This window comes from Equus quagga, unplaced genomic scaffold (assembly GCF_021613505.1).
Source record: "Equus quagga isolate Etosha38 unplaced genomic scaffold, UCLA_HA_Equagga_1.0 153_RagTag, whole genome shotgun sequence".
Classification (NCBI taxonomy): Eukaryota; Metazoa; Chordata; class Mammalia; order Perissodactyla; family Equidae; genus Equus; species Equus quagga.
In genome coordinates, this window is record NW_025796915.1 from 4,808,245 (window position 1) to 4,834,647 (window position 26,403).

The following is a 26,403-nucleotide window of genomic DNA, read 5'->3' on the forward strand; positions in this document are numbered from 1 at the left end:
AGCTCAGGGGAGGAGGGCCAGACTGGGTTCAAAACGGCAGAGAAATGGGAAATAACTTCCGCTGCGTACTTGCCATTCCAGGCCAGGCGGATCACTTAAAACTGTACTACTGAGAGAGTTACCAAAGCCCAGACTTGGAAAGGATCTTAAAAGCATGTGGCTCCAGTTGGGTGCTGGAATGCACTCTCCAGCATCTCTGACAGATGGCCATTCAGCCTCCGCTGAGACCTCCAGTGACTGGTCAGTCACCGCTGACCACAGAGCCTTCCGAAGGCTCTTGGTTCTTCTGCAGAGCTATCTCAAGTCTCTTTTTCTCCAAGCTAAATACTCTCATGAAGTCCTTGTCACTGTTTTTAATAGTCTGCACCCCTCATCAGGATTGAGCATGCTCATCCGAATGTTAAACGTTATCAACATTCTTAAAGTTTCCGACAATAGCAAATATAATATGGTATGACTCTCACCAATGTTTTCTCCTTCTGTAGCCTAAATGTCTCAATTTTTTTCCCCCTGTGTTTTCTTTGGGTGGTTCCATCCCACTTTCTTGACTCACAGTAAGCTTAGTCAACTGAAACTCTTACATCTTTCCCATCTTGAACTTGTATACTTTTTATTTATTTATTTTTCAATCCAAAGGGAGGACTTCGTGTTGTTCCCTGGTGAATTTCTAAGATCCAGGTTTTGTTCTAGTCTCCTAGATCTTTTCGGATCCAGAGCCTGTCACTCAAGCCATTAGCTCTCCAAATTCGTGCCATCCACCAATTTTATCAGTAAGGCCTCTAACTTCCCATCGAAGCTGTATTAAAAATGTTTCACATGGCAAAGATCCAATGTTGGCCTCCGCCTGCCAGGCTAATTTGGGCTCCCTCAGGTTTGGTTATTTAGCCTGTTTTAGGAGAAGTCACGTTTCTTTTTACCACTTATATTTATGTGTTCCACATTAGAAAACTGATATTCCAATTCTAAAATGATTCCATTAAAAAAAACAGGGCGCCACTGGTTTAGAAAGGTACTAGTAACCTCTAGATTTCTCTCTCTGCCACACAACTTGATGAAAATAAATTAAGCTAGTGTCTCTCATTTTTCATCCCTCTGTAAGGCCAATCTTTGTAAAGGAAAAAGAGTGTTGAATGCTCAACACTTTGAAGATAAGTAAATGATGCATACTGAAGGAAATGAAGAAAAAACCAAACTCCAAGAACCCTGGACCGAGAAGTAAGGCAAAGGGACAGATCTGAGCGCTAGCATCACACTGTAGCTCCCTGAGGGCAAGCACAGGCCTTGCTCATCTCGGTTCCGGATTAGCTGGAAGGTAGTGGGCGCTCAACATGCCTTTAATGAACTGAACTGGCTCCCTCTAGTGGCTGGGTTTACAACATTTTTTTTTTTTTTTTTTTTTAGCGTCACCTCTTTTATACTATTCCTTTTCTATGGGGAGAAATGCAAGTCGACGTGAGGATGGGCAGGGTCCACTGCATTAAATGGCCTTTGCCTAGGCTGCAAGGGGGCACAATTTCTTTCTTAAGTAAGTGAAAGTAAAAAAGAAAACTATTTCTGTTTGGAGCTTTGTTGATTTTGTGAGAAAAACATGTAACAGCTTTAATTCATTTAATTTTAAAATTCAGAGGAGAGAATGCGGCAATCTAGTACATAGGGGGGAAAAAGCAGTATGAAAATGTAAATTTCAGTTCTGCATTATGGCCATTTAAGGGAACAGGGAGAGGATGGACAAGGAGATGGCAGATAACGGAGAGGAGAGGCTGAAACAATGGGGTGCCAAGAAAGGGGGAGGAGGCATGCCCGGAGGGAGAGAGTCATCAGAAGGTCCCACCCAGGAAAGTTATCACTGGAAATACTAAAGGACTGGATCATATGTGTTGTGCTAAAGACAAAGGCATTTAGATATTGATATAAGAAACAAGGATAATTTCCTAGTAAAAGTTGGAATTCTAAGACAAATAAGTTGATAAAACCCCTGTTCTAGTAATTTAGAACCTCTTCAGAGATGAGTGAATTCCAAGAATAGCTCAACTATTTGTTGGAAGATAAAAAAGACCCCTAATTAAGGTATTTTTTCCCCCTGAAGACATGAGATTGATCCACTTGCTCCCACCCAGTCCCACAACTACATGACGGCCACTCTCACAGGAGGATCGCTGCCCTTTTGGGTAGTGTGTGGCGGCCACAGGACAATGTTAGGTGTCAAGGAGACAAAGCCATCATTGACCTAGCCCAGTCGTGAGAATCCCAAGTTAAGGACCTGGGATGTTCACCTCCAGCCGTATGGAGAACTCCCTTTTAGGATGGAGAGCTCACTCATGTATGGTGGTCCATGCCTCTCCTGGGCAGCTTCGATGGCTAGAAGCTTTTCCCTTAATTTGAGCTGACATCAGCTTTTCTGCTCTTCCACCCATTGATCTTGCTCTGCCCTTCAGCATGAAAGAAAGCATCTTTTAAGAAATCCTTCCAATGATTGGCTAGCTCAGCAAGATCTGAGAGCAGCCATACAAAGGAAAAACTCCCCTGAGACAGGAAGCAAAAGCAAGTGGTGAGAGGGAGAGAGTGGGCCCTGGGCGGGACACCACACGCTTGGCTTCTCTGGTCTCCTTTTGCTTGGTGGGCATGGGCTCCTGGGCCTCAGCCCAGTGGCTTATTGCACAAGTTCCATAAAATCAGGAGAGATGGGGGTGCTTCTGGGAAGTGATGGCTGGGGCTCTCTAGGAAGAGAAGGACACCCACAGAAAGGCCAGCTAGAGTTTCTGAAAACCCTAGGGTCGTGGGAAGCTGATGGAGTGCATCAGACCAGGCTGGTGTCTCTTCCAAAAGCCCCAAATGATCATCAGATTAGCAGATTTTCAGGGGAAAGGGCTCACGGCAGAAACTCAAATGCTGAGAATCCAGGCGTGCTTTCAAAGGGAAACAGGCCAGGGAGCATGGTACTAAATAAGATAAATTTTCTACAAGCTTACGATTTGTTTAGCCTGATAGTTTTCTTAATGAGTGAGTGAAATAATATATCTAAAATACATATATATATATATTTCTTCTTCTTAATTGGTTTTTCAGCTAGTTCACCTTTCCATATGTACTGTACCCGCCTTCCAGCCTGAGGCCTCTGGAACTACAGAGTTAGGGGAAGTGAAGCAGGGAAGACCCTGCCGCTGTGGCCATCACTGGAAGAGTTCACAGCCCCTTCTCCCAGGTTGGCTGCATTAACGTAGATCTTAATGCTGAAGTCTGGAAGGGGAGGATATGGGTTGTGAGTCATGGGAGAAAGGAGGGATGCAAAGTCACAGAGAGAAATCCATAAGTCAATCAAGAAAGAGCAAAGGGAGACTCTTTCTAATGGAAGTGCAGGGTTTGCTGGGATAGCTTGGTTGGAATTCCCGGGTGATGAGCGTGAACAGCCCAGGAGAGACGGCTAAGGAGGGGAGAGAGCCTAGGGCAGAGCTGTCGGGAAACCTGGTCGGGGACACGAAAGGCTCTGTGGCCAACGGGACCCTGATGTGTGATTCCATGGGAGGAACCTATCACTGGCGAACAGAATCAGTGTTTCAGGCAGTCACCTTGTTGCCCTCCAATGGCCTTCTCATCTCATGGGACAATTCCATTCCTGATGGGGTTTAACAAACCTGCAGAGTGCTGTAACCAGGATCCATGACTTCCTGGGGGAAGGCATAAATAGAAACAGACTTCTGAAACAACTGAGCGCAGGGGATGACGTCCTGACCTCTGGTCAGAGGAAAACTCAAAGGCCTGGGTTTCATGTGCTGAACCGGAAACTTCTCAGCCTCTCGGTCTGAAATGAAGCCACATCCTGCAGACCCAAGACTAAGGCCTCGGGGTGAGGGCTTTGTGGTCAGACGCTTGGGGTCGGGACTCAGCTCTGCCACTGAATGGGTGACTGTACCCGGCAGGTCAGTTACCTAAGTTGAGTCTCAGTTTCCTTGTCAGTAAAATGGGGATAATGATTCATTCCCTGCCTCCCATTCTGAGGCGCTGTGAGCCGCTATGAGCTAATATCTGTGAATACACCTGCAGAACAATAAAGCTCTATACTGACAGGAGATATCTGTGTCGTAAGGCAGGAAAACAGCCTAACGTCTTCGAGAATGAAAACAGGCACTGTGGGCTGAGGTAACAGGGAAGTGGGCGTCTCAGCAAGGCTTCTGGGGCTCTGGGGTGGGCACTGCCCCTCCGACTCCCCAAGGGCGCTGATATTGGAAAGGCCGGTAGCACCAGGGACAAGGCAGTGCCCAGTCAGGGCCCGACCGCTGACCTAGAAAGTGCAGGCCGGGAGTCTGGCTGAGAGCCACGCGCACTCCCCACCGCTTGGTTTTCAGGGAGCACAGTTGGCAGGTGCCACGTTTCCCAAGGAGGGGATGATCAGTTTATGGCGATGCTCAAAGGACAACGTGGCTTTGCTCCTGGGAACCACGTGTACACTTTACATGGAGGTGGTGACTCAGTTGGCTGGCAGCGCATCGGGCCAGGGAGCCCCTGGTGGAGCAGGAGCCAGCCAGTCCCACTGCTCACAGACTCCCTGTCCTGCCCTACTGACGGGGTGTGGGGGTGTTATCTGCTCCCCAGGAAGCCCGGCTGCCTGTTGGCCACGCGAGTGCAGGAGGCGCAGCAGGCTGTCTTGTAGTAGTTGTAGACGCAGAGCCGCGCCTGGACCACCACGTTGCAGTTGTAGTACCTGTCTTTGCAGTTTTCATCTGCAGCAGAAGAGAACAAAAAAGACTCACTGAACACAAGAGGCAGCCTGTACTTACGGAAAGAGAAACACAGCTTTCAATCCTGGCCTTACTGTTTATCACATGAGAGGTGTGAGCGTGGGCTAAGAGCTTATGTTTTTTCCTTTAAACATAAAGCTGAAATCTCACTACTTCGACCTTAAGGATGACGGAAGCAAATCTCTGCATGCACTTCCATTTTAATCAGTTCACAGTTAAGTTGATCTTTTGGTGAGTGGCTTGGATGGCCATCTGCCACAAACAGCCACCTTAAACTGTGAAACTTATCATACCGAAAGGATTTTGACCCCTTGAACTCCGTGGCTAGGCACAAGGTCACAGAGACACCTAGATGGGCTTGGCATTGTCACACCAGAGAACTTGACGGAGCTGAAGAAAGACGAATCTTTACTCCAAGATAGGAATCCCTACTTACCAACTTCAGGGACACAGTCCTGAGGGTTACAAGATTCTTTCTCTTCTGGTTTCAACTGAGGGTCACAGAGATTACTTAGGGTCATGTCATCTGACAGACAGCGCACTTCCCGGACCCGGAAACCGCCCTGGCAGCTCTTGGAGCACTGCAAGGGGACAAAGGGAGAAAGGTAGATTCCTTGGCAGCCAACAGCTCAGCACAATGGAGAGGGCAGATACTGGAAAAGGTCTAACATCTCCCAAAGGAGACAGAATATTCGCACAAGCTCCCGTGAGCCTCTCCACCGGCTTCACCACTCATCCACTGAGGCCCAGTCACGTCCCAGCTCTACCCCAGCCACGTCCCCTCCTCACATTCTTTTGACAAAAATCTGGACATCATATAACTTCCTCCATAATATTTCAGTTTGTAGCTCTAAAAGACAAGGACTCTCAAAAAATTACCACAATCCCATTTTTACACCTAGAATTAACAATAGTTGTTTATTATTTTCAAATATATATATATTCAGTGTTCCTATTTCCATGTCTTGTGAATCTCAAAGATTTTTAATAGTTTTTTTTTTTTTTTCCTAATCAGAATCCACATCAGGTCTGCACATTGCCATCGGTTGACATGCCTTTTACAACTCTTTAATCCACAGGTTCCCTCCACTGTATTTTTTCCCTTTGCACTTTATTTGTTGGAGAAACTGAGTCATTTGTCTGGCAGAGTTTTTCATAGCCAGGATTTCGCTGACTGCATCCCCACGGTACAGTTTAACGTGTTCTTCTGTGCTCTGTATTTGCTGTGTATTGGAAGTTGGATCTAGAAGAGGCCTTAACAGGTGCAGCTTTGATCCTTTTCTGTGGTGAGACTACTTCATAGGATGCGTGTGGTTGTCTCTCTTTTGGGGATGTCAGCAGCCATCGATGAGCAATGCCCAGATCCACTAGTTTAATTGGGGTTGGAAATGGTGCTAATATTCTACCACTTCTTCTTTCTCTAGCTGGGAATCTTTTCTAAAGAATCTCTCCTGCTGCCTCTGCCCCCGCCCCACACATTTTGTCTTTGGTTGCCCAGTGGTACAGCTTGTTTAGGAAAAACAGAGTAAATGCTCCATTATTCCCCTTTATTTATCAGTTTTCAGAATAACAGGTTAGTTCCTCTAACAACCTCTAATAGTGATTAGCTTATTATTATTATTATAAACTTGTTACAAATGGATGAACTTAAACATATATGATGTGTTTCATTCAATTTATGGTAGTTATTATTTTTCCTGATGCTCATAATGTCCCATCAATGACTAGCGGGAGCCCCTAAAAGTTGGTCCTGGGGTCTCTGGACATGAACTCGGTTGTCTTTGAGAATGTCCTTGCTGCCTGGTTTGAAAAGATAGTCCACCTAATTTATACGTACATGGTCCCAGATCTGGAATCAGCCATCTCTCTAAGAATTCTTGGTTCCTTTTAGTGGACAGTGGTATTTTGAAACCACATTCTGGCTGACAGGCAGGCCCTTTGCTACTGGACTGTCATTGTTTCTTGGCTGTTTCAGTGGATAATACTAGAAAAGAGTTTTTTTTTTTTTAAGATAAATTGATTAATGAGTTCATACTGACATTGCTAATTCGAATTCAGGACAATAGGATTTTCACTTAAACTTCTCCTATCTTTTATCTGTATCTTCTTTCTCCTAAGTTGAGGACCCTATTTCTCAAGGATATGGGGGATAATAGAGTTATACTCTCATATTTTCATATATACTATCATAGTACCATAAAGTATACTACTCATTTACTTTATTGCACATTATATACCCAATCATCTCAGGATACATCCAACACTATCACTAAAAATGTGACTATTGCAAACAATGTAAACATTTTTCTGCAATTCTTCTTGTCCTTACGGATGGACAAATTACTACATTTTAAAACCACGTGCAATAGTGCTGATGCCCCCAATAGGGTACATATTTAGCTTCATTTGTTTCATTGCATTTTCCATTTTTAGGGATTGCTTTTTAAAAAAATTCAACTTTGTTTTATAATTATATAAAATATTTACTTAATTTCACACTCAAATTTATAAAACAAGGCATGTTCCAACATTGAGCTTCCATCACTGTCTTTGCTATGATAGTAAACATTTATTTCATATTTGTTTCAGTCTATTTATTTCTTTTTAAATTTACAGACAGAAAAATTCACTTTTTGTGGTGAACAGTTCTATGAGTTTTGACAAATTCCTAGAGTCGTTTATTTCTCACTGCAAACAAGACCCAAAAGTTCCATCTCACACAGCAAATCCCCTCGCGTTTCCCTTTGTCGTGAGATTCACCCACCGCAGCCTCCGGCAAAATCACTGACCTGTTCTCTGCCCCTACAGTTTTGCCTTTTACAGAATATTATGTAAACAGGATCACACTACATGTAGCTTTTGGGGTCTTTCTTTCACTTAGCCAAGTGCACTGAAGTTCACCCACGTTGTCGGAGGCCCCAGCAGTGCACTCGTTTTTGTTGCTGAGCAGTGTTCCGCGAGTGAACGTCCCATGGTTTGTTTATTCATCCACCTGTTGAGGGACATCTGAGTTGTTTCTTGCCAAGTGTTTTGGAATTTGTCTCTTTGATGTGGCCTGGTGAATTTGGCTCCTTCTAGACTCTCCGAACCGAGTGGCAAAATAAAACAGTGACCTGTTCTAACATTCTCAAGGGTCTTGGCCAACATCAAAATCATTAAATTCCATTTCCCAGAAGTTGACAAAACACTTCTGAAACACAACACCTCCTTTGTCCCCACTTGCCCCTGAGATGCGCTTGACCACACACTCGAACGGCCGTTACCACCGGAGTGGACACACACTGTTTGGAAATAGGACTGTCAGCTTTTATTTGCATATTTCATAAGCAAAATCCCTTTCCTCACCTCTAAGTGATTCTGACAAAGGCTCTGGCTTCTATTCCGGGCTCACCGACAGCCATTGCTTGAAGATCTTCAGTGACACAAAGCAGAATGACTCCCCACCCCCACCCCGCCACGTGTCCAAGCTGTGTTAGAAGGTTCCTGGCAATGATGCTAAGTAAGTTTTATGTTTCATGAAGTTTCTCGAAAATAAACTCTTCTACTTGGAAAAAAAAAAGAATTTTATCACGATTTCCATTCTTTCCCATTTCATTCCTTAATAATTTATCTCTGTATTAACTGTCTGTCTCTGTCTCTCTTCATTTACATACTACTCTCCCTCCTTACAAAAAAGATTTTGCGATGGCTTAAGAAATACTTAAAGGGCTACAAGGTAAAAAAAAAAAAAAGAAAAAGAAAAAAGTGAGGAAATTGGGGTAAAAAGAAGATAAAAGTAGGAAAAAGAAAGAGAAGCCAGGGAACATTGGCACACAAAATCCACTTTGTAAGGTCTGATAAACTCTCTCTTAGAGATGGGCCACAATTTTGGCTCTGAGTTTCCTAGCAGCCAATTCAAAGAGAAAAACAGGATCAGTCCCATAATCCACAATCCATGTTGTCTGTAGGATTTTAAAAAGTGTACACAACACACACAAATCAAGATCATCCCAGGCTCCAGCTCCCCCACCAAGCAGGCTGAGCCCAGGGGTGCCCCAACAGCAACCGATGAGAGCAGATTGCAGTAGGGAATCTATTCGAGGGCTGAGCCCAGTGCCTGGCATCTAGTAGGTGGTCCAGGCGTATCTACGGGAAGAAAGCAGAAGAATGATGTACTCTTGAAATCTCTATCAAGAGCACCATGACTTACCATGCTCCATTCTGTGTTAAACCATTTGGCCCCACAAGGCTTGAGGTGGCAGGATTGCTGGCTGGGGGGTCTCTCCAGGAAGGAACATTCATAGGGGTCAAGCACTTCAAAAGTATCTGCATTCTTCCTAACACAAATCACCTCCCTCTGTTGGGTCCCGCTCCCACACTCGATGGAACACTAGAGAAAGAAGCAGAGAAGGACGGGTGTCACATGATGGAAAGAGGACGAGAACTACCGTCCACCAAGGGATGTTTATGAATGCTTTCCATCATCAATTCAGTGAGGGAGAGTGCATGGGCACCTGGGAAATGTTTCTGGAGGAGAATTGCATGTGGATTCCAATTTTCCTAACAATTCTGTGTCTAGAATGGAGACTTGGTGTCCTGAGTTACCACAGCTTGAGGATGATGGTCCCTCCGATCCTGGTCCCTCAGTGCTGAGGGTGAAATGGTTTCCTATAGACTCCCCCATGGGAACACACCAGCTAGTCAGTTTCGTTGATTCTGTCCAGTAGACTCTGACCACTCTCACTGTGAAACTAGGAACTGACAGTCTCGTTTATCTGCTGGTCTCTTAGAGGGTGGATACTGGGAATGAATTAGTCTCCCAGAGCCTGCTCACCTGTGGATGAAGGGCTAAGTTAAGATTCACACAAAGCTGAGAAGACAATCTCAGACTTGGGACAATGTCACCTATGGTCAACCCTCCCCTCCCAAGACGGTGGCCAGGAGGAAGCCTTTGACCCTGGAGTCCAATCCCCTTGCTTCCTAACTTGGTGCTGAAGCTTGCTATAGTTGTGGCCACAAAGAGGCCAGTCAGACTCTTAGACCTGTTGGCGTGTTGTTAGTTTACGGAAATACAACGCATATAACTGCTCATAAATTTCTCTATTTAGTATCTATTCCTTTGTAAAATGGTTTTTGTTTATGTTTGATTTACTCTTAATACTTTTTGGTTACAAATTTTAAAAGCTGTGATCTATATACTTTTAGAGACTTTCAAGAATCTACTGCCTTTATGAAAAGCCTGTAACAACGTCTACAGCTGAAACTCTTAATACTAGCCTTGCTTTTGTACACAGACGCACAGTGAAATAAAAACAAGGGGAAAAAACTCCACACCTCTGCAGAAAAAAAAACACAACCCAATCAACAGACTCTGAATTAGTCACACAAAGCGCAATAAACATCACCATCAGCAATTTCTGCTTTGTGTCTTCTTTTCTGCCATTTCATAGACACAGACATCCAGAAAACTACAGGTCTTCTTAGTTTTCCTATTTTCTTCCATGTTAGTTAGTCAACTTGTCTGCTTAGTGCTGGAGGTTGAGTGCAATCCCAGCATCGCAGGCAGACGGTATTCTATCTCTGTGGTTTGTACGTGCGTGTCATGATCTGTCGGACCTGGGTTTTCCCTGGATGTGGTCTTTCTCATCTGTGTAGAACAATGCATGTCGTAACATGTTAGTTCCTTATTGATTGGAGTGTATTCAGTATATTCATGTTTTGTCTTTTTCTTTCAAGGGTTGCAGACAATGAAAGAATCAGAGGCAAGAGAGAAGCAACAGGCTGCCAGGCAAAGGCAGGAGGAGGAGAGCTGGAGGAGTGAGGGTGTGTGTGAAAGGTCCGGGGTGGCAGGAGCAGGACGCTGGGCTGAAGTCAGGAGAGGCGGAAACTAGTCTAGACGTCGTCACGAATTGGTCTTGTTTCTTTGGCCAAGACATTCGCTTCCCCAGGGCTCCATTATCTCACCTGCAAAGAGTGGGGTTTGGAAACCTGACCTGAAAGACCTCTGACTCCTCTGAAGGTCTCTGTCTCTACTGAGTGTTTGGTAGAATAGCAGACCGTAAACCTTGACCAAAACCTGAAGTTATTTTATGCTGTTCAGAAAGTTCTTGAAGATGTTAGGTAGTTAAGGGAGAATGAGCACATATCTCGATGTTTTCTGACCCTAAATGCCCAGAAACAGCAGAATAGTTGTGTGTGGGAAAAGTGAATGGATGTGTGTGCATGAGACAGTATCTGAAAACAGGAAAGGGTACTCATCCTCAGTGGACCAGAAATCCTGGGGAATCTTTGAGTGGTGAAAGGCAGATGAGAGTAAATTGAAGGAAAAAATCACAGTTCAAAATGCACACAGAGAAGGGCTCCAAGCAAAGAGGGAGCAGCTCAAGTGCTTTAGGCGAGAACAGTACGGACACAAGAATGTGAGGAACAAGAGGGAGGCTCGGACGAGGAAGGGTGATCAGCTAAGACAATGACCAGACGCCTGACTGTGCCAAGGAAGAAGTGAAGGCATTTACCCCTACTGGGAGCATTCAAGTCCAAGGGCAAGGTGAAGACATTTTCAGATATTCCAGGGGTCAGAAAACTTAGGGCTTATGAATCTTATCAGAAAGACTTACTGGGTTATGGTCTCTAACAAAATTAAAAGAACCAGGGAGAAGACACAGGATACAAAAGTAGAAGTTGGCAAAGACATCAGTAAAAGCTATTGTTAATAATGGATATACAGTTTCTTTTTGGAGTGATAAAAATGTTCTGGAATTAGATAGTGGTGATGGTTGCACAACTTCATAAATATACTAAAACCACTGAATTGTATACTTTAAAAGGATGCACTTTATGGTATGTGAATTATATTTCAATTAAAAAATCTTTGGAGAGGAGGAAGTTATGTTAAAATCTAAATTAGTATTTTCTATAAAATTAATTACCGTTAATGTGGAGCTAAATCCAGATGATGTCAACATCTTTTTGGAGATCTTATAGATTGAGAGAGTGGAGGTAAATAAAAGGGGACTTAAGGCTTCTGTTTTCTTTTAGGAGAGGATGTGGTTATTGATAACTTGACACTGATTGAAACACAAAAGTTTAAAAGTCTGTGTTAGGGGCCGGCCCGGTGGTGCAGTGGTTAAGTTCGCATGTCCTGCTTTGGTGGCCTGGGGTTTGTTGGTTCAGATCCTGGGTACGGACCTACACACTGCTTGGCAAGCCATGCTGTGGCAGGCATCCCACATATAAAGTAGAGGAAGATGGGCACGGATGTTAGCTCAGGGCCAGTCTTCCTCAGCAAAAAGAGGAGGATTAGTGGAAGATGTTAGCTCAGGGCTAATCTTCCTAAAAAAAAAAAAAAGAAAAAAGAAAAGGAAAAAAAAGTCTGTGCTAAATCTTTTTTCTTCTGTTATCACTAGATGAAAAAAAAAATAACATTTATAACTTCCAAAGTGTAAGAGGGAAAAAACAGAATTAAGGAAACCTGCCCAATAAAACGTGTGGAAAGGAAAGAGGAAAAAACCCAAGAAAGCACAGCAATAGAAAACTAAACAGAAAACACAAAATAAGACAACAGGGAAAAGTCCAAACATAGAAGTGATTACAATAAATGTAAATGGTTAAAATTTACTCTTAAAAAATATACACTTGCATATTGAGTAAAAATAAAGACAAAAATAGTTCTGCATACCAAAGACACTATTTAAAAATACACATGAAGTTGAGAAATGTATACCAGATGAAAATCAACAATGCAAAATAAGATACAGCAAATATCAGATAAAAATATAATTCATAGAGAAAGGCATAGAAGACAAAAAGTAATATTTACTAGGATAAATGCTTCCACTGAGAAGTGATAGCAATTATGCACGTTTCCACACCTGCGGCTGTACTTTGGTGGCTCACTGATCCAAGACCGCATGAGAATGGAGACGTCTGCTCAGACGTGAATGAGAAGAAATGTGATCCAGACACATGGGCAGATAAGAGGGCTGCTCCCAATGACTAGACACTGTGAAAGACCCCTCAGAACTAAGACAATCTAAGGGTGAAGTAAGCCCAGAACTGACAGAGAAGAAAGGAAACAGCTGGGCATGAATAATAGACTTGGCAGCATACCTTATGAATAAGAGCTGGGCTATTTTGCCTCCAGAGTGAAAAAGACTCCCTAAACTGGACAGGTCTTACTCTGTCAGGCTGGCTTTCTCAAGCCTCAACACAGCAACTACTAGCACCTGTGCTTACAACTTTCTGGGAGGGGGGGTCTCTTTCCTTAAATCCATAAAAGTCCCAGGGAAGGACTCTGTCTGGCTCGGCTTGGGTCACATGTCCATCCTGGACTAATCACTGTGACCAGGCTGGTGGGGTGTTCAAGATGCCAACCCTCATTCAAACCACGTGACAGGAAGGAACATTTATTTTTATATTCTGAAGTCAGTTAATGTTTAAGACTTACCTTTCAGTAAAGAAGAGCTCTATTTTATTTTCTCTAGGGATAATGTCAAATTCCCAGGGCAGGGAGGTGCCAGCAGGCTCCAACATCCTTACAAATTCAGAACCAAAACCTTTGTCCACATTCAATCATGTTCTGACCCTTTTAGACAACAGGGCAATACATTCCATGTTTCTTATCTTGGCAGAAATAAATGCTGCTTCACCAGGATTCGCACCACTCTCAGTTCTCTGAGCTTAGGTCTAGAGTTAACAGGAGGCCCACAAACAAAGAAGACCCTGAATCCTGCTCCCCTCTCCCCTTCCGAGATTGCAGGCATGCCAGCTGAATCACACTGCTCATCCTCACTGTGCGTGAAGACCGTTATGATCTGATATTACAATTTCACGTAAGACTCTTCCCATCGCCTCAGTTTCCATGGATATTTGGTGTAATTGGGGTCCCATATACATCCCGCTTCTGAACTATCTTTGGGGTTTAGATGCTAGGTGTGTTGCTACCAATAATGAGACAGAAACAGCCACCAGAAAAAATAATAAAGACTGGAGGAAAGAGAGCTAATATTTATTAAGCATTTCCCACGTCCCAAGCAATGGGTAACCCCCTTTATATATAGCATTTCATGAACACCCATTACAATTCTAGGAAGTTGGTATTATTATCCTCATATCGGGATATCTGGATGAGGAAACAGGCTCAGAGAGGTTAAACTTACCTGCCCCAAGTCAGAGAACTGAGGAGAGGCAGCACTGGCATCTGTTATCAAGCATATCTAACTCTGCTATCCTCTAGGGTAGCACTGGAATACTTGAATTCTCTTTCTTTCTGTTTTCCATATTTTACAGTTTGCATTATAAAAACATTAAAAGAGGGGCTGGCCCAGTGGCATAGTGGTTAAGTTAGTGCGCTCTGCTTTGGTGGCCCAGGGTCCACTGGTTTGGATCCCGGGTGTGGACATGGCACCGCTTGTCAAGCCATGCGGTGGCAGGCGTCCCACATATAAAGTAGAGGAAGATGGGCAGGATGTTAGCTCAGGGCCAGTCTTCCTCAGCAAAAAGAGGAGCATTGGCAGTGGACATTAGCTCAGGGCCAATGTTCCTCAAAAAAAAAATAAATAAATAAATAAAGGAAACTTGAGAAGAAAACATTTGCCCATATTGTTTATATAAAATGCCATACTTTGAAGTGGTTGAGATAGGCTCCATATATCTTCATATTCTGTTTGTCACTTGCCATTATATCATATGCACTTTCCACATCTTCCTATCATTGTTATTGTTACATAATATTTTAAAGAGTTACGATATACCATAATATCCCTAACTACCCTGCCGTCATGAACACCTCTGTTGAAAAAGCCTTTTTTCTTCGGTTAATTATTTCCTTAAAATGAATCCCCAGGAGTGGGGTGACTGGGTTAAGGCAAATGAACACTTTTATGGTTCTTGACTTTTATTGCCAAATTGCTTTCCAAAGGGGTTGTATCAATTTACAAGGACAAGGCAGTCCATTTTTTCAGGGGCTGTTTTTAAAGCTACTTAAAAGGAATAAAATTCTATATGGAGCCGGAGGCCCTGATAATGTGTAAATCATGACCATCAGCCAAAAAGCCCTTGGAGAGCCAGCCAGCCCCGGGAGCCAAGTGCTCAGTGGCCCAAGAACTCACAATGTTGATGGAAATCTTCGCAGGGCAATGCAAGGGAAGGGTCGTCTCAAGTTTTCTTAGGGGGTTCATGTTCAATTTTGGAACCGTAAATCAACCGATTAACTGAGTTACTTTATTAAAGCATTCGGTATTATCTGTTCTTTACAATGAACAACCTCAACTTTTTCTTTCTGCTTCTATCTTTCTGTCAGCTTTATTTGGGTACAATTGACAAATAAAACTGTAATATATTTAAAGTATACACATGATGATATACCTTGTGAAAGAGTTCTCACAATCAAGTGAATTAAAAACACACTCATCACCTCACATAGTTACCTTTTGTGTGTGTGAGAACGTAAGCTCTACTCTCTTAGCAAATTTCAACTATACAGCACAGTGTTATCAACTGTGGTCACCATGCTATGCATTAGATCCTCAGACCTTATTCATCCTATAACTGAAACTTGTACCCTCTTACCAGCCTCTCCTCATTTCCCCCACTCCCTAGCCCCTTGCAATCACCATTCTATTCTCTGTTTCTCTGAGTTCGACATTTTTTTTCAGATTCCACAAATAAGTGATACCATGCAGTATCTGTCTTTCTGTGTCTGGCTTATTTCACCTAGTATAATGCCCTTTAGGTCCATTCACGTTGTCGCAAATGGCAGGATTTCTTTCTTTTTAAAGGCAAATAATATTCCATTGTATGTATATACCACATTTTCTGTATCCATTCATCAATCAACAAACACTTAGATTATTTCAATACCTCGACTGTTGTGAATAGCACTGCCATGAACACGGGAGTACAGACACCTCCTCAAGAGAATGATTTTGTTTCCTTTGGATATGTACCCAGAAGTGGGATTGCTGGATCATATCTATTTCTGCTTCTAACACTCAAATACAGACAAAACTGGCTTTGTTAACATTAATAATAATAATAGCAGCAACAGCTACGATTTATTGCGTGTTTATTGTATGTCAGGCACTGTGCTGACATTACTTTGTTTCTCCTAAAAATAACCTCATCAGCAGCTGTCATTACCAGCCCTTTTTGGACAAGGAAGCCATGCTGGGCCCCCGCTCCCTGGCGCAGGGACACTTGTCTCACTCACTGAGCATCCTCGAGTGCTTAGAAGAGCATGTCGTAGGTGCTCAATACATACTGTTGACTGGCCCAGGCTCCAAGCAGCACAGCGGGATCCAAACCAGGGATACCTGGGACTCCCAGACCCCTCCCCAGGGACGACAGACACTCCAATTCGGCCACTCACCTGACTCCAGCTCCCCGCAAACCACTCCACCTTGCCCGTGCAGGGCCCGTTGTCACAAGGGGTGGCCTCCGCTGGCCGGTTGTTCCCACAGCCCTCCAGGGGCAGGCTGCTGACGTGGTTGGTCATGCACACCACCGAGCGTGTCCGCACTCCGACCCCACACTCTGCCGAGCACTGCGAGACAGGAGAGGGCGGTGAGAGGGGAGGCCGCCTGCAGGTCCCGGAGCCACTTTCAGACGACTCAAAGGAGGACCAAACACCTCATTTCCAACCAACTCTTTCCCTGGAAATTGCTGGCCACCTCTCATGCCAGCCTACACCATGATGAGACAGCGGTACGGCAAACCCCCATGTTAGATTTTCTGGGACAGTCTTCATTCCAAATATCCTGTTCCGCTGCAGCGATTAACACCCTCAGCCGCACCGGGCTCTCTCTGCCAAGTTTTGCTTTCGAAACTATATACAGCAGCAGAAGAACGACAGCATAAAAACTCGGGCACATGTCCACCTGCGATTCCACTTTCTTCCTTTGTATTAGTTATTTGTGTCCTATTATCTTTTCTTTATAGAAGTAGGCTTGTTGTGGCCAGGGACCATGAAATCGTCTTTAATTCCCTCTCAGGGCATCTCACCCATGCGCGAATCCATGAATATCCACTGAATCAGGGAGTGGACCCTCCCTCACTCATTCCTCTTCTCTGCCAGCACCTTCCCGGCCTGCAAGTGCCCCTTTAGATCATGACCAAAGCCCATTCTGAGGGTTTCTGCAGAGTCTTCTCTTAAAAACAGACCCAATGTTTGGTTTCTACCAACATTTCCATTTTTAAAAATAAACAAAAGCAATATAATTTTAAATAAAATTTGAGAAAAGGAAAAACAATACAACCTGGTTTCCTTATCAAGGTTTCTATTTTCATTTTTGGAACTTGCTGTCTAATCTTGTAAAATCGCAGCCCAGGGTGAGTAATCAAACATTTACACGACCACTGTTAAGGGGGCTGCACTTCCCGGAAAGGAAACTCTCTGGAACACAGAGCTTGAAGGCACCCAGAACATGCTGCTTTGGCATATTGATTATTTTGAGCTAAAGGCAATTGAGAAACAGCAGATGCAGAAAGAGGTCTCTGCCCTCCCCTTCTTGCCTAAAGCAGGGCATCAATTTCCTATGAGAATGGTGCCCTCCCAGTTCCAGGAAGAGAACATTCTCATCATCTGAGATGGGGAATTGATGCCAAGATGATGTCTTCACAAACAAACCTTACTAAAGTAACCCTTATCCTCTGGTAGTTCTCCCATATATCTCTTAGCCATTTCCCCACAATTTACGGCTTCTAGAAGTCCAAACATCTTTCCTTCGTCTATTCACTTCTTCATAATTTATCACCCTTCGTTAAGTGGTATATAAGCCCTCATGTCTAACTGCTTCTTTGGGATTTTCACTTCTTTCCTATGAAGATCCCTGAGCCGTGTAAAAAAACTAACATCAAATAAATTTTGTGTCTTTTTCTCCTGTTCATCTGGCTTTTGTCAGCTTAATTTGCAGGCCTCTAGAAAAGAACCTAAGAGGGTATAGGAAAAGTTTTTTTTCCCTTACAGCCTCACAAACACTTTTCATGACTTATCCTTCATCTGCATTGTTATTAGAAATCGGAGACAATGAATCAGTCTCTTAGGTTACAAAAAACCTTTGCTATAGTAATTGGCATACTCCAGGCTAAAGAGTTTTTTGTCTCAGCCATGCATTATTTGGTCTCTTTCCTCACTTTAAAACCGAAGATATTTAAGTTCTCCTAAAGAATGCAAGGTAAATCAAAGCTAAGTTATCTTTGTGTCCCAAACTCTAAGAATATTTCTTTCCAGGTAATTTCCGTTTGACTCACTAGCTTCTGTTTTTCAAACCAAGTAATGTACACGCATCTGGAAGAGTTTCCTCATATCCCCATGTGATTAATTTAAAAGAAGAATGTTAAGGACCAAGCCAAGTGCCCAGTGACAGAACATTATAAGGATGAGCCCTGCAGAGGAATTTCACTTTATTTCACCAACTGCAGGGAAAAGACAACAAATCTAAATTTGAAAGGAGCCACCCACCCAGGCCCTGGCCTTGGAACCCTGTCAGTAGAAATGAGGGGAACGAGGGGGCCCTATGAGGCAGCAGAGAAACCGTCAGAGTAAGGCACCCAAACACACCCATTCGCAGTCCCTGAGGACGTCCTGAAAGAAGGCCCAAATCCGCTCTGACCGTTGGAAAAGGACCTGACTCCTTATTGAACTCCTGGGCTGATAAACAGAAACACATGAAATTCCTCAGCAGCCCTGTGGCAAGGACTGTCTTCTCAGTCCAGCCTCAGTTAAATGCTGAACTTGGCCCAATTGGCCCCTGAGGGACCATAAGGTTCTAACGAGTATTCCTGAACTTCAGTTTTATGCATCACTGTCTACAATTTAGATAACTCAATGTCTTTACTTATTTCTTCTCTTAGCAAACATTCTTAGAAATTAGGCATTACAAAATTGCAGCTGGTGGACTTTCTGAAAGTTTTTTTTTTCCCCTGTGGGATTAAAAATTGCACATGTGTTTAAACCTGTCATTGATTTGCAGAACTAAAAAGTAAATGATGCCCACATCTGAGAAGGCCCACCCTCACGTAAAGGAGGCTGCAGGGATGTTTTCAAGTGAGGAATCAGTGAGAACTCTGTGGCCCCAGAGGTTTAAGAGAAGATTCAGACTGAGTTTATAACCTCAATTCATTTGGGTAGAGATTAATTAATTCTAAATCTGGCTACAGGATACACTCTGGATCCTTGAGTGTTTGTAAACTTTAATCTCATTTTCTTTCGTCTCCCACTTGAGCTCATTAAACAGAGGCTGTGTCTCATTCATGCCTGGCATGTATTAGGCACTCAAGACATGGTGCGTCCCAGTGGCGAAAAATTGCATAGTTCACAGTAAAGCTTAACAGAGTTATTTTTTTTTGGTAGGAAAGTTTCGCCCTGAGCTAACATCTGTTGCCAATCTTCCTCTTTCTCTCTCTTTTTCTTTTTCCTCCCCAAAGCCCCAGTAACATAGTTGTATATTCTAGTTCAAGTCCTTCTATATGAGCCACTGCCGCAGCATGGCTACTGACAGATGAGGGGTGTGGTTCCACACCCAGGAACCAAACCAGGGCTGCCAAAGACGAGTGCACTGAACTTTTAACCACTAGGCCATCAAGGTTGGCTCCAGAGTTGATTTTTTACACAAAGCTGCTATTCAAATCTGGAAGACTGCCATCAGCTGGTCATCCCTGGAGGATGTACGTTTCAGAAAGCTAACTGGCGACTCAAAGGCCCACCCCATCGTGCCAACCTTGTCGAGGGCATGGTTCCGAATGTGTTATCCCTTAATGCCCACTCAGCAATGTTACAGATGAGGAGACTGAGTGTCAGAGAGTCAGCAGCTGCTCAAGGTCTAACAAGAAATAAGTTCTTGGGGGCCGGCCCTGTGGCCAGGTGGTTAAGGTTCCACGTGCTCCACTTCAGCAGCCCCAGGTTCATGGGTTTGGATCCCAGGTGCAGACCTATACCATTCGTTAAGCCATGCTGTGGCAGCAACCCACATACAAAATAGAGGAAGACTGGCACAGATGTTGGCTCAGGGCGAATCTTCCTCAGCAAAAAAAAAAGAAAAAAAAGAAAAAGAAATAATTCCTTGGGGAAATGATGCCAAAGCCAATGTGCCTTCCTTAAACCCAATAGCACTCCTTCCCACTCAACTACTCTAAAATAAGCATGAACATTCAGGAATAATGGTCTATTCGGAGGGAGATAAAGCAAAATTACTTACATCACAGTACCAAACTTACATGGCTTAAAACATCTTTTCCAAAAAAGAATAAAAAAGTTCTCTAAACAGAAGAATAAAGTGCTCAACTTTTTCTCTGTTTAGAATTTTAAGACAAAGGTTAGAGCCAGCAAGTGCTTATGTTAAAATACAAAGCAAACTTACTCTATAGGGAAATTTATAAGTCTTTATTGGAGGAGAAATAAAGAATAGGGATTGGTTCAATTACAGAAGTCATACAACAGCTTGTTCTAATTAGAAATCTTGCTTTAAAGGTTTTTTAATTCCATTAAAATGTTTATAATAAATACATAAGTGAAAAAGCAGGTTACCAAATTATACATATGTTATGATTTATATCCTTAAAATACACGAGTACAAAAAAGCTATGTATGTAAAGTATGTATAAGTAGAAAAAAGCTTGGCAGTTGGCTTAAAAATCTTAAGTTATTGGGGCCCAGCCCCGTGGCCTAGTGGTTAAGTAAGTGCACTCCACGTCAGCAGCCTGGGTTTGGTTCCCAGCCACGGGCCTCCACCACTTATCGGCAGCCGTGCTGTAGCAGTGACCCACGCATAAAATAGAGGAAGATGGGCACAGATGTCAGCTCAGGGCGAATCTTCTTCAACAACAAAAAATTACACAAATAAATAAATAATCTTTTTAAAAACGTTAAGTTAGGGGCCAGCCTGGTGGAGTAGTGGTTAAGTTTGCGTGCTCCACTTCGGTGGCCTGGGGTTTGCAGTGGACCTACACACCGCTTATCAAGCTATGCTGTGGCAGGCATCCCACACAGTGGAGGAAGATGGACATGGATGTTAGCTCAGGGCCAATCTTCCTCAGAAAAACAAACAAACGAAAAACCTTATCTTCTAGTGAAGAGATTATAGGTATGCTTTTCTGATTTTTTCATATTTTTTATAATAGTATATGTTACTTTATGACCAGAAAAATTAACATTATTTTAAAAAGACTCTTTCTAATGTAAAAATGAAAGCCCAGCATCATTCTTTTCATTCATTTGCTTACACGCTATATTCACCAAGTTTACTATGAACACAAATGAGTTCTGGGATGGCTAGAAATCCAGAAACACAAAAGAATTAGTTGAAGGAACAGCGAATTTTTAGCCTGGAGAAGAAGTGGAAGGGGTCCCTAAATATCTGTAGGGCTGTAATGTAAGGAGAGAGCACTCACATTTTCTAGGGGCCCCAAGTGGCAGTTAGCAAAAACACTTTGGTTCAATGTAAAAGGAAACCTCTCGACACCATGGGCTGTACAAGAAATAGATGTAACCGCCTCGGCACCAAGTCAGTTTCTGACAGAGGAGTCAGACCCGTGTCAGGGACGCTGCAGAGGACTCCTCATACTGGCAGGGAGGCTGGCCAACGTGACTTCTGAACTGCCTCCCAGCACTGTTTCCACAATGCCAGGAGCTAATGTGAGAGCTGGGAGCCTTGGAAAGGGGGGGATATGCAAACAACTGGGGTGAGCTCTGCTGCCGTCAGCTCTAGGGGCAGAAGTCTGAGTCAATGGACACCTTTAGATCGGCATCTACTTTCCATCTGTTTCAACCTTCGGCTAGCACCTTCCTGATGGTGCTAATTTGGTGCCTGTTACAATCATCTCCTTGGGCTGGAGGCACCGTTAGCTGCTCATCCTAAAATTTCAGTGTTCACACTCTAAGGGCTCTCTGTTTGGGGGCTAAGGGGCAGGGGCCGTATGCCATGAGGTGTCGGGAATCCACACGAAGATAAGTCACTCGATGAGAATCTCCAGGATGATCTCTGAATGTGGAGTGAAGGCTGCACTGGCAGGTTTGTTCTCCCTTTCTTTCTCAATAACAATCCCCACTGATGTGGATTATGACTGTGATGAGAGGGATGAAGTTAAGGGGCATCTTACAACAGGGAGGGAGTGGAAACCCATGTGAACACTGGTCCACGGTGGGTACTGACCAGTCAGAGTGGATGCTGGCCAATTGGAATCAACCAATGTGGCAGTATGGGCATGAATCTGCTGATGTGTGAAAGTTTATTCCTCTGAGCTTGAGATACAGAACATGAGGCTGTGGGGAGAGGGCTCACGAGCTCAGCAGTGTTTCCTAAGATTCTATGAACTCGGCTGTTCTCCCCAACCTTGGACCAGCGGCCTCAGTGCCACCCGGGACCCCATCAGAAATGTAGAATCTAGTCTATGCAGAAACTGATATATAATACTGTACCCCTGAAATTACACAATGTTATAAACCATTATGACCTCAATAAAATAATTTTTTTTTAAAGATTTAAAAAAAAAAGCAACGTGGACTCTCAGGTTCATCTCACAGTACGGACTCAGATTCTGCGCTCTCACGAGGTTCCCAGCTGATGTGTAGCTCGTTATGGTTGGGAAGCATCATGAGGAATTCTGATAAGGGAAATGGTGCAGACCTGGCCTAACTGAGAGGGAGGCGCTAACCAAGGACAGAGACAGCCACTCATGTCTACGTCCTGGTTAAACTTCCAAGGTCTTCTGGAGAATCCGGAAACCCAGAAACAGTCTGTTTGACGACTAGACCAGCTGCCCTGGGCAGAACCCTGGTCGGCCTCTCCTTCTGCAGCCCATCGGCAGCTTCCGCAGGAAAAGGAAGGCCAGGCTCAGCATCTCCTTCCCCTCTATTCCTTACTCGAAGCTATGCCCTTTAACGTTGATTCCCTAAACTCTTTTTTTTTATTGTGGTAAAATACGTATAACATAAAATCTACCATTTTGATAATTTTCAAGTGTACAACTCAGAGGCATTAAGTCCATCCACATTGTTGTGCAACCATCCCCGCCATCCATCTCCAGAGTCCCACTCTTTTCTTATATAAATCCTATTTTTGTCTGTGATAGATGGACTCAGTCTCTTATTGGTTTCCCTTGTACACAGGTACCTGGTGGGCTGATGATGAACTCTATGCCTTTGAGTTAATCTTTGACACCTGACGCCAGGGACCCCAAGGGAGGCCAGGCTAGTGGGGAGGGGACAGTGTGTGAAATGCTTTGAGTCAGTAAGAAGTAGGGAAGGGGCCTGCCATTTGCTGAGTGCCTACTCTATGCCAGGCACTCACAGAACTTATGAAAGGTGTGATGTAATAATTCACTTGATTTAGCATTTCATTATTTAATATTCATGTGCTAAGGAGAATTAAACTAATTATTTCACACCCACTCCTCAGTCTTGGAGCCCCTCAGTCTTCATATAAGAATAGAAAGCTTATAATAGTTCTCTGGGCCTTTTTCCCAAAGTCAGAAATTACCCTTGGGATTCTTGGTGAGTGGGTCATCTTTGTGTGGTTTGGAGACCTTGTGACGTGCAGCTCCTGCCCATTAGCCCAGCAGGCCTTGGCCCCAGCTCCAGAAAACACACTCTGCCCACCGCCACGCTCACCCTTTCACTCCACTCGGTGAGGAACCAGCTCTTCGCACAGGGTCCCATGTCGCAGTTCTCAATGTCATTCGGCCGGAGCCTCATGTTGCATTCCTCATCGTCAACCACGTCCCCAATGTTGCTCACACACTTCACGTCTCGGGTCCTCTGTCCCACTCCACAAGGCACTGAGCACTAAAACACAGCAAGCTTACGTCAGTGGAACAGGCAGCGTTAGCTCCGGGGGACTCTCCAGTTGTGGTGCCCTCATCCTTGTTACCTGCCACCTGAGCAGAGGACGGTGCTGAGACACCCTGTGTTGCTGGGTCCCCTGCAGTATGACACTACCTGGGGGGGACCCCATCCCTGAAAACTTCACGACCCTTTTCTCTAAAACCTTCCTAGATGTCTTGCCTGCTTTGTTCCTCTGAGACTCAGTTCTGTCATCTATAAAATGGGAGAGTAAGATTGGAAGGAGTTGGCTCTACCAGCAGTTGCCAACCTTCACACCACTGTGACGCACGGGAGAGATGAGACCCATATGCACATGACTCTGATGGGCTCACTCTTAAAGTCGGCTGCGGATGATACACGGTAGCCTTAACTCTATCCAGCTATCGGTACCTGCTGCGGTTTGCAGAAACAGAAGTTCAGAACCCCACAGGATGGGTTCCCTCCTGGAGAACTCAGGGTCCTTCCAAGTCAGGTCTTGGTGGGGGGAGGTGGGAGGGTGGCGGTGGGTCTTGGAGGGGGAGCCCCAGAGCAGGCTGCCCCACCCTGCGTACCGAGGTCCAGTCCGTCCGGATCTGCCACTCACTGCAGATCTTGAGCTGGCAGGTGCTGGTGGTCTCGGGCTTCTCCAGGTGCTGGCAGCGGTAGGGCTGCACCGTCAGGCTGCGGTTGGCGTACACCTGGCGGCACAGAACCTGGCGATGCTGCATGCCCAGGCCGCAGGTCTTGCTGCACTCGGACCACTCCCCGATGTCCCAGCTGGCTCAGGAACAAGACGGTGGGAGGGAGAGATCACGTCAGTCAACAGGAAGAGAACACGAGCCCGAGTCGACTTACACAGGACCATCAGAATCCTTCTGGGTGGTCCTCATCCTACAGCACTGCTTAACAGTCTGCCTAGGGGCCTGCTGACTCTGTAAAGGAATGAACTTTGTTCCACATGCTATTTGCCGGCGATTAGGGCCCAGATTCTACAAAATTAGAGAAAACTGGGAAGTTATAAATGATTTTTATCTAATAAAAAAAACAACTCCAAAGGTTAGTTTAATTACCCTGTAGAACATTAACCCACTTTGGAACTAAGAAATCTTATTCTAGCTTTCTCTCTCTGTGCACAGCTCACCTACGACACGGACCACACTGGATTGTAGTTCTATGCTTCCCTCTTTGTTTTCCTTGCCAGGCTAAGCCCTAATGGCTCCGGCTCCCTGGGAGCGGGCTGACCTGTGAAAGGCCACGAGCTCCTGTGTTAATCCCGAAAGTCAGGTGCGCTTGCTAAATGGACTGAATTTCATGCATACAGCAAGTCATGTTTCTAAATGAGATGTAGAGAGATTTAAAAATTCGATTATATCTGCTACTAAGGCTCAATGTGCAAACGACTAGAAGCGACCTAATAAGAGGTAACCTCAATAGCGAGGCCGTCTTACAAGGCTGGGCAAGGGAAGATGTTGCAGGGCTCCTCCTCCGGGGTCGGCTTCATGCTGGAGTCACAGTAGCTCTCAGGGACCTCTTCGTGAGTGCTTCTGTGCACACAGCGAAAAATAGGGTACTGCGAGCCTGCAAGGACAAGGAGAACATGAGAAGGACAGTCCCGCACGCTTGACTGCTGGGCTGCAGGGGAGCTGCACAGAGATCCTGATGAAGAGAGGCCATAGAAACAGAACCACTCGCACACACACTCCTTCCTCGATGCATTTACACACAGCTCCCACACAAGGTCTGCCAGGCTCTGCGGGGTGCAAAGAAGCATAGGAACAGCTCCTGCCCTCGAAGAGCTTACAACCTATTTGTGCACACGGTTTCAAAGGCAGATAAAAACAGCTTTCATAACAGTCTAAGATGTCGCCAGGCAGGTGAATGATTATGAAATGAGCACAAATAATAACTTCTTGAAGATATTCTGGAGACATCAAAGAGAAAGGGGTCCTGGAGGGGCCAAGCTGCATCCTAGAGAAAGGGTGGGTTTGCGTAGCTGTGTGCACAGGTCCAGGTCACTGAAGTGGAACAAAATTGCCCAACACATGGCCTGCAAGTGCCAGGTACATGTAAGAGACAGTCAGTTTGAAGCAGAGAAGTAAGAAGACTCAAGAGCGGCTAGAAGAGCAGCTGGCTCCCCTCTCTGTAAATCATCTCATGCATTCCCCTAATAAAGCACCAATCCAATGGTATGCTAGTTATTTGAGTATTTGTCTGCCTCCTATGAGATGGCAAGCTTCTCAGGGACAGGACTAGCTCCTGTTCATCTCTGTAACCCCAGTACAGCAGAGTAGCAGGTGCTCAATAAAAGTTTGTTGAATGAATATTTATCAGAGGTCTGATATTTGTTTTTATTATTTTGCTATAAAAATTATACTAACCGCCTCAGGTTTTTTGTTTGTTTTAAGTCCACAAGCTGGTTTCGTTGGCTTAATAAGGATAAATCTATTTTGGATAAAAAGTCAGAATTTCTAGCTCAAAAGAAAGCTGATTCAATTCTGCCTTTCTCTCTCTGCTACCCCCTGGTGGCAGCACTGAAGTATTACTACCGGCTGTTTACAAAGTGAGAAATGGAACAGGCTGAATTTCAGTTCAACTGTCTGAAGAGTAAGATGTCTTTTCACAAGTAATTCCCTACGCCCACCCCAGCCCCAGTCTGCGGTGAACAATTCCTGCTGGGCAGAACACTGTCATTTATTCTACAGCTCTGTCTTAGCTCTGTTGCCAATTGGCCAGGCATTTAGAGTTTCTGAACTTCCAACTTGCTATAATTTTAATTGTAACTGCAGGGATAAATTTTAATGCAAGCGTCTCAACACTGCATCAGCTATGAAGTGTTTTAGTGCTTCTTGAAGCTGAGCTTGTGTGACCCGCTGAGCCCGAGGACGGTTCTTG

General features: G+C 44.4%; 1 protein-coding gene across 1 annotated transcript in view; it reads right to left on the reverse strand.

Moving 5' to 3' along the window:
* Positions 1-593: 593 nt before the first annotated feature.
* The window catches only part of LOC124233071 (thrombospondin type-1 domain-containing protein 4), a 548,658-nt gene continuing 522,848 nt past the window's right edge, over positions 594-26,403 (reverse strand). The window contains exons 13-19 of the mRNA XM_046650144.1: positions 24,960-25,089; positions 24,084-24,288; positions 23,320-23,493; positions 16,084-16,257; positions 8,926-9,105; positions 5,173-5,317; positions 594-4,718 (exon numbers count right to left, since the gene is read on the reverse strand). Of these exons, the coding sequence (XP_046506100.1) occupies positions 4,576-4,718; positions 5,173-5,317; positions 8,926-9,105; positions 16,084-16,257; positions 23,320-23,493; positions 24,084-24,288; positions 24,960-25,089 (1,151 nt within the window). The 3' untranslated portion in view covers positions 594-4,575. The remainder of the gene's footprint in view (positions 4,719-5,172; positions 5,318-8,925; positions 9,106-16,083; positions 16,258-23,319; positions 23,494-24,083; positions 24,289-24,959; positions 25,090-26,403) is intronic.